The sequence below is a fragment of the Grammomys surdaster genome, unplaced genomic scaffold (assembly GCF_004785775.1).
Source record: "Grammomys surdaster isolate TR1022 unplaced genomic scaffold, NIH_TR_1.0 126076, whole genome shotgun sequence".
NCBI classification, from domain to species: domain Eukaryota; kingdom Metazoa; phylum Chordata; class Mammalia; order Rodentia; family Muridae; genus Grammomys; species Grammomys surdaster.
In genome coordinates this window covers 7,410,174-7,423,349 of record NW_021620885.1, presented here as the reverse complement: position 1 = coordinate 7,423,349, position 13,176 = coordinate 7,410,174, and the positions used below count along the sequence as shown (strand labels likewise).

General features: G+C 36.8%; 1 protein-coding gene across 8 annotated transcripts in view; it reads left to right on the top strand.

Moving 5' to 3' along the window:
* The window catches only part of Pam (peptidylglycine alpha-amidating monooxygenase), a 126,465-nt gene that overhangs the window by 81,749 nt on the left and 31,540 nt on the right, over positions 1-13,176 (top strand). For all 8 annotated transcript variants that reach the window (XM_028755689.1, XM_028755688.1, XM_028755687.1 and 5 more), the window contains one exon: positions 9,362-9,491. In XM_028755689.1, the coding sequence (XP_028611522.1) occupies positions 9,362-9,491 (130 nt within the window). The remainder of the gene's footprint in view (positions 1-9,361; positions 9,492-13,176) is intronic.

Below are 13,176 nucleotides of genomic sequence, written 5' to 3'. Positions count from 1 at the left end.
TCATTTGCTATTCCCAGAGCTAGTCATGAGGCAGAGCTCAGAAGAAATTTCCTCTGACGGTCTCACCAGGGAAGTTTTTCTTCTTCTCATAAATGTGGGTAAATGTCACTACATTTAATGAGTCATTGAATGTTAGGCAGTACAGCTCCCAACTGGTAAAAAAACTCTATATGCATTTTCTTTCTGAACTGGCTTGTCTTTATATTATTTCACTATTCTAACTCTGAATCTGTTAAAACTGAGTACAAAATAGTAAAATTCAGACGTGTTGAGGTTAGTTGTAAATGCCCATTTCTTAGTCCTCTCTCCTGATTGCTATTATAGGATGCACCAGGCAACAGCAAATAAAAGTTTGTTCAGGTGTCATTTCATTGTATTCATCAGAGGAAGCTGGAATCTGCAAAAGGCTTCCATTTTTCAAAAAGAAAGTAGGAAGTTTTGCATATGTAATGACCTTATAATATTAGTATTAGTCTAATTTATGTGCCCATCTCTGAGATGGGCAAGTGAAATAAACATGATAGATAACCTGCTTTTGTTTCTCTTCTGCCCTTTCTTTACTCCATACAAAGCTGAGAATGGCCCTAACGGTCATAGAGGAATTAGCTGTCTTCTTTATGTCCTTAATTTGCTAGATGGAGTTTTATTAGCTGCAAAGAAGAAAGTTACTTTTTATATGGCACTGATGACACAAAGATGCAAGGCTATTTAGTCACTTAACATTATAGCACAGAGTCATTTCAGATATCTTTAAGGCATGTTAAGTGTCAGAAGAAACTGAAGCCAAGAAGTTAACCTATTGCCCACAGTCTAGATTTAAAGCTTGAGTGTTATGATTTCCAATATGTACTGTCTAATGCCTTAATTTCAATCGATTCCATCTTGGTTAAAGTTGCTTGCCTTGTTCATTGGAATTCTGGCCCCGAACTGCTCAGAGGCTGAAGGTGTAACTTCTGAATATTCTCTTTCTTAGTGAGATTCATTGAACATTTTTACTTTTTGAGAATTTCATACATGAGTACAATGCATTTTGATCATATCTGAACCCCTTCAACTTTTCACTTGTCCCCTCCCCTGGTCCCCTTCCAAAATTCAAAACTCAGAACCCTGTCCTATGTCTCTAGTTTTTGCTTTCTGTATAACCTATAACAGTGAGGTGGTCAGCAGCAGAAATCTATGTCTTCTATATTTTCTATTCTGCTCTCCATATGTTGGAACTGTGATATGGGGACAGATCCTACCCAGCTGACTTGATGGTTCAAAGAAGCAATGAGTAAGCCGGGCGGTAGTGGCGCACGCCTTTAATCCCAGCACTTGGGAGGCAGAGGCAGGTGGATTTCTGAGTTCGAGGCCAGCCTGGTCTACAGAGTGAGTTCCAGAACAGCCAGGGCTACACAGAGAAACCCTGTCTCAAAAAACCAAAAAAAAAAGAAGAAGAAGAAGAAGAAGAAGAAGAAGAAGAAGAAGAAGAAGAAGAAGAAGAAGAAGAAGAAGAAGAAGAAGCAACGAGTAACAGAGCAGCTCAACACTTTATGTGTGATGTTATAATGGCTGGCCTAGGGATTTAAGAGTTTCTAAACAATACCATTTATGGGTGTTTTACTTTGTCAGGATTATACTTGGTTCCACATCCTGGTGTCTGCCTTCATGCTGGGATCTCTACTTCACTGAGGTTCAGATACCAGTGATCTTAGCATTCTTCAGAACAGAGTTTGTGTGCTATATGATCTCTGTGTCTCTGGAATACATACCCACTATAGCTTGTCACTTCCCCAAAAGCCTGCATTTGCCCCAAGTTAAAATTTGAAAGCCTCCTAACAAAGGTCATAGGATGGAACAGACTCAGCTGTCAAAGCTGCCTGCTTGCCTTTCAAAGCTCCAGCCATTCAGTTTAATACCTTGACAAGGTTTTTTTTTTCCCTTTTAATTCTTTAACCTTTAGTTTTCTCATCTGTAGAATGAGGATTACAATCTTTGCAGGGTTGACATGAGGCTCGGATGAGATTATACATGGAAAAAGTTGCACATCAAAAATAGTGAAAAAATTTGATGACACTTTATTAGTGATCATCATCATCAATACACCAATATATTAGATTTAAAAACCCAAAATTAAGTGAGCAAAGAATAAACATTGTTTTAATCATAACTTCTGAATATTCTCTTTCTTAGTGAGAATCATTGCACATTTTTACTTTTTGAGAATTTCATACATGAGTACAATGCATTTTGATCATATCTGAACCCCTTCAACTTTTCACTTGTCCCCTCCCCTGGTCCCCTCCCAAAATTCATGTCCTCCTTCTCTTCCAGAGAGAGAGAGAGAGAGAGAGAGAGAGAGAGAGTCCTACTAAGTCAAATTATCATTGCCCATATGCACATGGCTGACCAGTGGAGCAGGAACAACTGTCACAGGACCCTTGTCCCTGGAGTAAACTGACTCAGCTTTCCTCAGGACCTGTCAAGGACCTTTAGCTCCTCAACTAGAATGGGACCTCTTAAGCCTTCCCTGATTATGCTGGAATGTTGAGTTTTGTGGTCTTCTGTAGGTGTAGTATAAGTAGCTGTAGCTTTCAAGAGGTCATGGGTTCAAAGTGCCTACAATGTCCAGAAAATGTGATTTTGTAACAGTCCTCCTGACATTTTTTAAAAGGAAGTTTGTAAAATAGTAGGTTTCCCTGGGAGCCTTCTCAAACAGTCTTCGAATTACTTCTGATCCTCTCTGCTCCCTCTGCTTTACCCCCTACACTCCTCCCTACAAGTCCTCCCACACCCATCACCACCATTTTCCCTTTCTCCCTTAATAGCACTTCTGTTCCCCTCTCTGCTGTTCATTCTCCCCCTTCCACCACTGTCCCTCTTTAATTTCCACATTTCCATATTAGTCTGAGTTATGCATTCCAACCTAAAGATCCAGAACTAAAGATCCATAAATAGGAGAGAGCATACATTTGCCTTGGTTGGTCTGGGTTGCCTCATGTGGCATCTTCTCTTGAACTTTGTAGAAAGGAGCAGATTTTCACACATTAGTGAATTATGAATGTTTGGTATCTTATCATAGTGAGTTTGTGGATGCTTAAATCTCTGACCAATTTCCTTGATCTACATTGGGGTTTTTTATGAGATACATGAATTATAGGATGAAAATATTGGACCGAGTGACCGAGACAAATTTTTGCACATTTGGACTTATGTTGCTTGGTTTCTGTCATTCATAGTTTAATATTTGTACTAAAATAGAGAAATACACTCTTAATTTGACTTCTACCCAGCTTTAGCTGGCAGATTTTATCACACTAATGTGTGTTAGCATATGAAAAACTGGTTCAGCCACTGAAACTCTACATATACTATAAAATGATTATGCATTTGATTGACACTTCTGATTCAATAGAAAAATCCAGATGTCTTTATTATTATGATTCATTGATTTTTTGTTGTTGTTTTTGATTGATGAAATCAACTTTCACTTAATCTTTGAGAGCATCCTTAATACACATTCAGTCATATGCTTCTCTATGGTAAAGTCTTACAGAATTCCGAGGTTAAAATAAAGCATTTGGCTGGCTGAGTTTTCACCATTGGAGTGCATGAGATGATAACCACCGACAATTTAGTGCTTACTTTGAATAAGGCTCGGTATCATAGATGTGTTAATTCATTTGATTCTCACAACAGCTGAGCTATAATCACATCTCAGAGAGGCAGAAACTAGGACATGTGAAGGTTAAGTTACATGCTCAGGGTGCCAGCACTCTGTAAACAAGAATCAAAGTCATGTAGATCTGCTCTGGAGTCTTGCTTTATAGAGTTTTGTCAGTCTGTACCCCTCAAGAATATAATTCAACTGGAGAGAAAGACTGATAGGCAGATGTTCCCCTAGTTACCTTGTCATCTCAGCCTACAGTTAGAATAACCATAGTGTAGATTACTCTTCTCATATGTCTCACTGTCTATACCGAAACAGTTTGACCACTTGTTTCTTCTTTCTGAAGAGACTGTTAGAGTTGACAGCCTCTGGGAGTAGATGAGTTTTCTTTAAGGTCAACCCTTGATTGATTAACTATGCTCTGGGAATAAATACCTGAGTATATGGGCTGCTAATGAAAATAAACTCTACATGTTATTAAATAAAAAAGAAAGAAGAGGAAAAGTGAAGTTGAGAGGGGCAAGGAGTATTTCATGGAGACGTTAGTGTTAGGGTAAATGTGATCAAAATGTACTGCATACATATGTGAAATTCTCTGAGACTTAATACAAATACTACATAAAAAGACTAATTCAGTCTCAACTTGCTCCAACTGGCTTACATTTTTCTAGTTAGGAACATTATTCCATGAGAATAATTCCGAAGTACGTTTTCAAACAGTATGATAATAGAATGGTTTTAGCAGACTGTGTCTTTGCTCATATGTGTGTGTGTGTATTATATATAATTATTTCTATATATACATAATTATTTCTATATATATATAATTATTTCTATATATATAATTATTTCTATATATATATAATTATTTCTATACATATAATTAATTCTTAGAAATTCTTCTACACTCATTCTTCTACTGCTTTTAAGGCTCTATCTTTTATCTCTTTATTTCACTCCTGCTAGATGAGACATTGTAATTAATTCTTGTTTTCTCTTTAACTTTTTTGCAAACATTTCTTGTGTGGCATTGGTTAATTATAGTTATTGCTGGCACTTCCAATAAATAATAAATCTGTCTGTCAGATATAAATCATATTTACTCACTCTACTGACAAGTACAGAGGAAGCAATGCCCACATCTTTTTGAAATGTAGTGATTTTCTCCAGCTTTTCTTGTCAGAACTAAATGTGAGGAACCTTGTTATACTGAAGCTAAGTCACAGGGCTATGCTTAAATTCTATCAAGCTAGAGTTTTATGTAGCTCTGTTAGTCCTCCCATGACACAGATAAGTGGCTGCCCTTTTAAATGCTTATTAATAAGGTCACGTGACAGTAGTTCTGATCCCCAGCATTAATCTCTTTCTCGGAAAGGTGTAAGATTCTTTTAGTGATTTATTGATGTAATTTTAATAGTAATGCTTAATTTTTCTACAAGTGATTTTTTAATCTCTGGAAGAATATGAGCCTGTGCATTTATTGTTTTTGTAATAAATACAAGGGCTCCATGGAGAATAATATAATTTGTTATAAAAGTCTTAGATGCCTTTTAAACTCTCAGGAGGATGATTTCATTGCTCTTGGCATCTTTTTGAAAACAGTGAATTGTGTTAAGGCTACTAGTTTGCCCAATTAATATGTACTTACTTTATTTTTATAAAGCATTGTTTTCTTATTATATTCTTGAACCAGGATTTAAAAAAAAAACACAGGCACTCTTAATCACATTAATTACTCTCTGAGTTTAACACTGGTCACATTTTTGAGTCAGGGATGGGTGAGCAAGGTCATAGATATGAATTTTTTAATTTAGTATCTGGTTTAAACCAGAATTCTGAAACATTTAACTAGTCACTGAATCATTTAAGAGAAAAGTAGATGAAATTTGAAGCACACCTTTTTTCTTTCTGTGATTGAAAATGTCAAGTTAAGATAGAACTGAAATATGTTTGATCATACAGTTTCTTTGGTGAGTCTTTCAAATGTTGCTATTTTAATGATTAGAGGAAATTATCCTTGATCTTGGGGTCTAACGTCTGACTCAAGCATAAATTCGGTTCTATCAAATGATAAAATAATGTGTGTTGATTCCAACGCAGTTGGAGGGCCCTGACTCTTGAGTGCTTTGTACTGGGGATAAGAGCAGTCATAAAATATTTCTAGATGACTTTCTAAATTTTACTCATTTAGTCTTAAAGGAAGTAACCTTTAACCTTCAATACTATTAAGGTAGTTACATTGGAAAGAAAAGCCTTCATTTCCTGATCCAGCACAGAGGGGAATATGAACTCACTTCCTTTCCCATCCTAGAATCTGATTAACACAAGAATACCTAATGTTGAAGTCTTATCTGGGTAGTCTTAACACCTGCAAAGCTACTGTACATTGAATTAAAATGCTTTTCAAATATTTTGTATTTAAAAGCCAAGTTTTTTTAATAGTGTTAGAGTTAATTTCCTTAGATACCACCAATGCTGTATTAAAAATTCCCAAAAGTGGAGCTTTCAATAAATGCTTTCTGGGTATTTATAATGCCTTTGTGTTTCGAAAAATCTCTAACCATACAGACCAGTAGTTTTATAATTGGTATGGTTTGGCCCAAAACGATTTGCTCCTTATAGACTGTCTGATTAACCAAATAAGGTTTATGATGTTGAGACCATTCACAGCTAGATTAGCGATCTTTATAAGGTAGTTCCAATATTCTACAAAATGAGTATTTGACAGCATTACAATGTATGCTTTGCACATTGGATGCTTTTTTTCTTATCACAGTTTACACCATTCATCTTCATGAGCTCTTAACCACACTCCATGTTGGTGGTCTAATAAGCTAAAAGCTGCAGGCGTGAGAACATGTGTGAATTTAACTTAAGTGAAAGCAGCTCCTAAAGTCTCATTTTTAAAACATACTCTTATATTATTGTCAGGACTGCTTTGGGGTAGAAAGAGGTAGCTGTATACATAAATTATGAGAGTGTAAGAGGGTAAAAATGCTAGCCATCCTGATAGAGACTGGAGTATATATGAAACTTGACAAAACAGTAAATGAGACATGTATAGTCATAATGTTTCTGCCCTTTTGGAAATCTGATAAAAGCAATGAAATATCCACTTTGTTACATGCTTAAGATTCACTTAGAGTCCATCTGTAAGTTCCAAAGTTGGTTACTCAGGACAGAATGAGGAGAACTAAATGTACAAACCACAACCAAGATGAGACGGGAACATACTGAAAGTCAAGCATCTGTAAACTATCTAATACATTTCCTTTGCAGAATGATTTATCTATCTGTTCATCAACCTAGATGTCTCTAATTATAATGTTTCTGCCCTTATTTTCAAAGCTAACTTTCAAGGGCACAATCTTAACAGTATCACCTCATGCTTATAAACCTTCAATGACTCACCGACTCACCGTTGACTGTAGCATCAGTTTCCAGCCTTTTCTATTTTGACAAGCAAGTATGATAGATGATGGATGCTATTCATTGGAAGTCTCTGGCATTGCCGTTCACTGGTATGCCCAGGATTATTTGCAGATTCAACCATGTTAGCTGAAACCCTGCCCCATGTCTCTCTAACCCAAGACAGCCTCTCAAAGCACACATGAGGGAAAATGGCATCAACATGTTCTAATTTATCACACACTAAATCATTTTCCAACTCTGTGATTTTCTACTAGGAAGAAAGTACTTGCATCGTGCCTTAAAATTAATTACAGTATAGATCATGGCACTACTGGAAAAAGGAAAGCAACTGTCTCCTCGTTACACCTGTGCTCTTTCTGTGGTACATCATACATTTTTCTGCCTAAGTTCAAAGTAGATCTGGTGGTTGCCTTGTCCTGTGGCCATGCTTGCCACAATCACCTTGCATAGAATTCATCTCCCATGCCAGGTTTCTAAACTTTATGAAACATACTGTAGCTATAACATCCTCGATTTTCTTCTTTTCTTCTTCTTCTTTCAACTCCCTAATTTCCCTCAGCCTCAGTTCACCCATTCTTAACTTGACACAAAAGCACATTCATTTTTTCCAATTCTAGGTGAGCCTCTGAAGAGATGGTCACTCCATGCTATGCCAGCCAAAGCCTCAAGATAAAATAAGCACTTCTATGTTCTTATGCTCTTTTGTGTCCCAAGAGCTTGGTTCCTGTTTTCCCTCATAGATAAAGTCATCTTTCCTTTTGCATTCTTACTATATCTTTCTGTTCATCAAGGTCAAAAAAACATATTTTTATATCTTTATATTCACAGAGTTTAGTGTAAAAAATACACTTACCTGTTGAAAATGCTTTATTAAAAATCCTTGATAGATAGTAGCTTTTTTGTTAAATTATACAAAAAGCTGTGTGTTAGAGAGATGAAATGACTTTTCATGGACAGGGGTCTTTACTTTTACATAATTGAAGAAGAGTATTTGTAAGTGCTTAGTCTGATATTGGCACTCTTTCAAGGGTTCAGGTGCCTATTATATAAGCTCTGTGATTTGCTTTCTTCTGCCAGCCTTTGATGCCTGTTTTTGAGGGCTTAACTGCTCTTTGGCACACTCTTCAGAAAGTGGAGGGAAACCAATGGAACTCAGATTGCTGCTTTGATGTTTCTCAGAATCTCTATTGAAGCATTTGAGAGGGGAACATGAAACTGTGACACAATAGCTTTCAAAGTTATCTTAATAGCTACCTATCATCAGGGCAGATAACACATTTTATAGTAACTGTTCATTCATGAGCTGATTTATGACATGGATTAACACAAATGAACTCAGGTCTTCTCTGAAGATTGTGTTCTTTAGAATACAGAATAGGTATAATGGGGTCAGAAACAGGAATAATTTGTCAGTCAATAATAGAGTTGTCAATGTTGCCTTTCTGTCAAATTAGAAAACAATGAAATATATACAAGGACAGATAATTCCAATTTTTATAGGAATGCTGAAGCTAAGATAAATGATATTACTGTCCTACATAGTTCTAGGTATAATAGATAATCAATAAATAGCTTATCTTAGGAACTGCTATCTATTGATCATCCAGATTTTATTCAGATGGATAGATGATAGGTAGGTAGAAAGATAGATAGATAGATAGATAGATAGATAGATAGATAGATAGATAGATAGATGAGAGAGTAATACATTTAAGGATTAGCTTTTGTCTCATTTCTGCTATTTATTTCTGTTTTAAAATTGTATATTAAAATAAAACGTTTGGGCTGGAGAGATGGCTCAGTGGTTCAGAGCACTGACTGCTCTTCCAGAGGACTCCGATTCAATTCCCAGCACCTATATAGCAGCACACAACTGTCTGTAACTCCAAGATGTGACACCATCACACAGATATATGAGCAGATGAAACACCAAAGAATGTAAAATAAATTCTTAAATAATACCTTCACTGCTGGCATAGTTTTCCAAGATATTAATTTAAAGTTAAGAATCTCATCAAGGAGGTAATGTTTTCCAGTTGTCTTTTTGATACCTTAAGAGCTGTGTGATTTTACTGGTGTTTCAGCAATGGGACAGGAAAGCAGAAGGTCTTGCTACAAGTCCAGCCGTTTGATCTCCTAGCTCAAGCGGCTGCTGTGCATGTGCATGTGGCATGTTTTCTGCTTGAATCTGGTTTCAGTGTCTTTGCATGAGTTTTTATGCCGGGTCTGACTCCCTGCTTCTGTTTCGATGCTGAACACGTGTGTGGATTTCTCTTTTAGATTTCCATGTGGAAGAAGCACTGGACTGGCCTGGAGTGTACTTGTTACCAGGCCAGGTTTCGGGGGTGGCCCTGGATTCTAAGAATAATCTAGTGATTTTCCACAGAGGTGACCATGTTTGGGATGGAAAGTAAGTAATGTTATTTTAATCTCCAGAATGTATATAAAAATAATATGTATTCCTTTACATTAAATTAAGAATACTTAAGGATGAATTCTTGTTTCATTCTTTTACTTTGATTCTCCCTCAAAATTGTGAAGAAGTGTGGGTATATCTGTCTGGAAACATATGAAACATTGATGGCTCTCCTTATGTGATGTCACTAGCTAGTGATATGTTTAACTGGATTCATGACTAGTGTTCTGCAGAGTGGATGCTCCAGTTCTATTGTTGTGTTTCTTTGATTATTTCTCCTCTTGCATCTATCCCTACAATTTCATGAATGACAGTGAGATATTTGCCTTACATTGCCATATCATTCTTTCTATTTTTTTATACACACAGCATATGTTATTTCAGCAGACAACGACAATAAATAGCAGAGGGAAAATCTTGTGCATGTTGCATCTTTCCTTTACATGTGAAAACAGACTTGGCCACTTAGTTGCTTGGCGATGCTGCCTCCAATGTGTTTCTGAGCATACTCCAGGGTTGTATTTTTTTTATTGTGTCCCCAAAATGTAGTACATTATTTTGATTCTACTTAGAGATGAATATCCACTGACTAGTTCCTTAATAGCAAATGTACACATGAAAGTAAAATTTTAAATATATTTTCAACAATTCTTAATGCTTATTTTCCTTTCACATATACAAGTGTAGAAGCTCATCTGGGAAATTAAGGAGCTTCTTCTCCTCCTTCTATGAGCTCTTGATTCAAATTGTGATAACTCATTCTGTTGAGCATATGTAGATGAGTTCTTTTCATGCAGCTGAATATGAAATTTAATCCACATTTCAAAACCGATGAATACTTTTACTGCAGTTTAATTGTCCTTTCTAGTTGTCACACATATTGACTATAAGGAAGCTATTGCTTGGAAGTCCAAAGCAAACAATGGTCTCAGAGTGCCTATCATGTGCTCTAGTACATTGGTTTGGTGGTTATTGAACATCTAATGCTATTTTAACAAGTGCTTTTAAAAGCAGACTATCACTACTCATTGTGGCATAGACTTCATTTTAATGAATATTGCTACATTTTCTGCATGGATTTCTTACCACATTGTGCCAGACAAGAAAATTACAGCATCATTTTCTCCCATTGAGACAGTCTCATCTGGCAAAAGCTAAAATTGGACAGAGTCCAGGTTTCCATTTTCATATCATATTCATTCCGAGCAAACAGCAGAGGCTGGAATAGTTCAGTAGCAAGGAAGAGTCAGCAGAGACAAGCATGGAGAAGGAGCTAAGCCAGGCCTAAGAAAGAAGAGGGTGTTCTCCATTAGGAGCTTATGTGGCAGGCCTCAATGTGAAGCTGCTTTTTCCTTATCCCTGGCATTCACCTTGGTACCCAGAGTCATGTGGGAGAACATTCACCACCAAGCCTCCATGATTTACCTGGTAAATGGCGTTGGCAAATGGATGCTGTTGATAACTTAGAAGAAAGTGATGGCTTGACTCACTGTCTATGTTTTGCCTTTCTGCTAACCTTTATTTCTTACATATAGGAATATTTTCAGTCCCTCCTTCCCTCCCTGGCATTATCTGCTGCCCACAGCTAGTTTTCCCATTCATAATTTTGAAGACTTCTTCAGGATCATTCAGATATCACCTTCCAGCCTTTTCTTCTTTATTATTCATGAAGAAGATCAGAAGCAACAGATTACTCTGTAGTGGGTTTTTTGTTTGATTGGTTTTGTTCTTTTTTTTTCTTGATTTGGATATATTAAAAAAAAACACCTTAGATTCTGTTATTTGCATGGTCATGCATGGCCATGTACATATCAATTGGTGTACATTAGAAAGAAAACATAGTTCTTCTTCATTGCACAAAGATAATGCCTTTTTCTAGAATCTATACATGCTAACAAGATGCTAGAGTTAAAACTCGATTGAGCTTGCCTTCTTGTTTCTGCACTGCTCACAGACTAGAGCAAGGCCTTTACTTGATCTCAGTGGAGAAGCCACGTGCCAAATTTTATGTTCATTTTCCTTGAAATCTTTCCTATCCAGCTTCTCAGCACCACAAAATGCTAAGCTCTGCAAGGCAAAGGCTCGCTCTGAATCAAACCTAAGTCATTTTATCTCTTGGTTCCTTGGCAGTGACCATTTCTATGTATCCAATAGAACCTGGAGCTTTCAGCCTCAGCACCTGACACTCCTTTGAGTGTCAACTGTCTTGTCCTGACTAGCTGCACCCTGACAACCCCCCTCAACTCTTCTAAACGGTTCTAAAACAGTATGCCAACCCAAATGAAATCAATAAAACCCCTAAACCACTTAATATCCTGAAAAATTACCTTCTTTTTTCCCTTTGATTTCCACTTTTATCCAGCCTCAACATGGCTACTTTTAAGACGTGTCTCAGAACACATATGGGAAGTGCCTGTTGCCAGCAAGGAATAATGAGACTTTAAAAAGCCTCCTGTCTGCCCTAACTTTGGGGCAACATGTTTCCTTTAATCTTTAAATGCTTCCAAGCAGGATCGAGGTAACTCTTATCTCAGCAAGGCTTCTCCCCAACCTGTTCCTCAGAAGGCATCACTATAGTCAAAGGCTTGTTTCTGAGCCTGTGCTTCATTCCTCTCAGCTGTGGTTGGGTGGCATCCTGGATAACTCAACAGAAAACCCTTAACTAAACTAGAAATCTCTGCCCTGATTTTCAGGGGTTTAAAGTTGTATCCATATGTCATTTATTGTTACCCCACATGGAGTTGGAAGATGTTTTTGAAATTTTTCTTTTATGCTAATGATAGGAAACAAAACAAAATAACTATGAAAGGGAAAAAATTATCAATTTGTGTAGGTAAAAATGTCAAAGATATGGTATCCCAAGATATATCAATAAGATCCATATTAGCATTTTATTATAATACCAATCTCATAGAGAATGTAGTTTACATACTGATAGTCCAACAGAGCACCCTTAAGATGAGTTCCATAGCATATGATATGCCTTCTTTATCCATACTTGCAAATATCACATTTTGAGGCCTAAAATGTTGGATCAGCTAAAAAAAAGTCAAGGCCTCACTAATAAAAAGATACAATACACTGAGCAGCACCAGAGCAAATAACGCCTCAAGGCTTGAGCTTAGCTGCCAGTACATCTTTTCTGTGGATTCTCAGGAGTTGTACCATGTGGAACTTTTTCCAGTGTTAAGAAAAGCCCTGTATGGGCATGCTATTCAACTCTGAGGCCTTTCCAGAGAGCATAGACTTCTTCACGTGCTATACTCAAATCTGAGTCTTCCTTTATCACCATAATTCAGAATGGGGTTTTCCCCTGTTTTTCTATGTCTTTATTTTCATTTTGCAAACAAAATGTCCCCCAGGTCCTCAACCTATCTTTATGATGATGTGATCATTTGAATCTGAAGTCAGTTTGGTTTCTGGTACCCTTAATGTTGCTGCATTACCTTGAATATTAGATACAACTGGTGATGCAATTCCTTTTTTGCTGTATTTTCTAGATGTCTGCTGTCAAAGGATTATATTCACTGTGGAAGTGTGCCTATGTGTGTTTGTATATGTGCTGTGTGTCTATGGGTATCTGTGTGTTTGTACATGTCTGCGTGTATTTGCATGCATGTATCTGTATATATTTGTATGTGTATGTGTGTGCATATGTATGTGTATCTGTATCTGAATG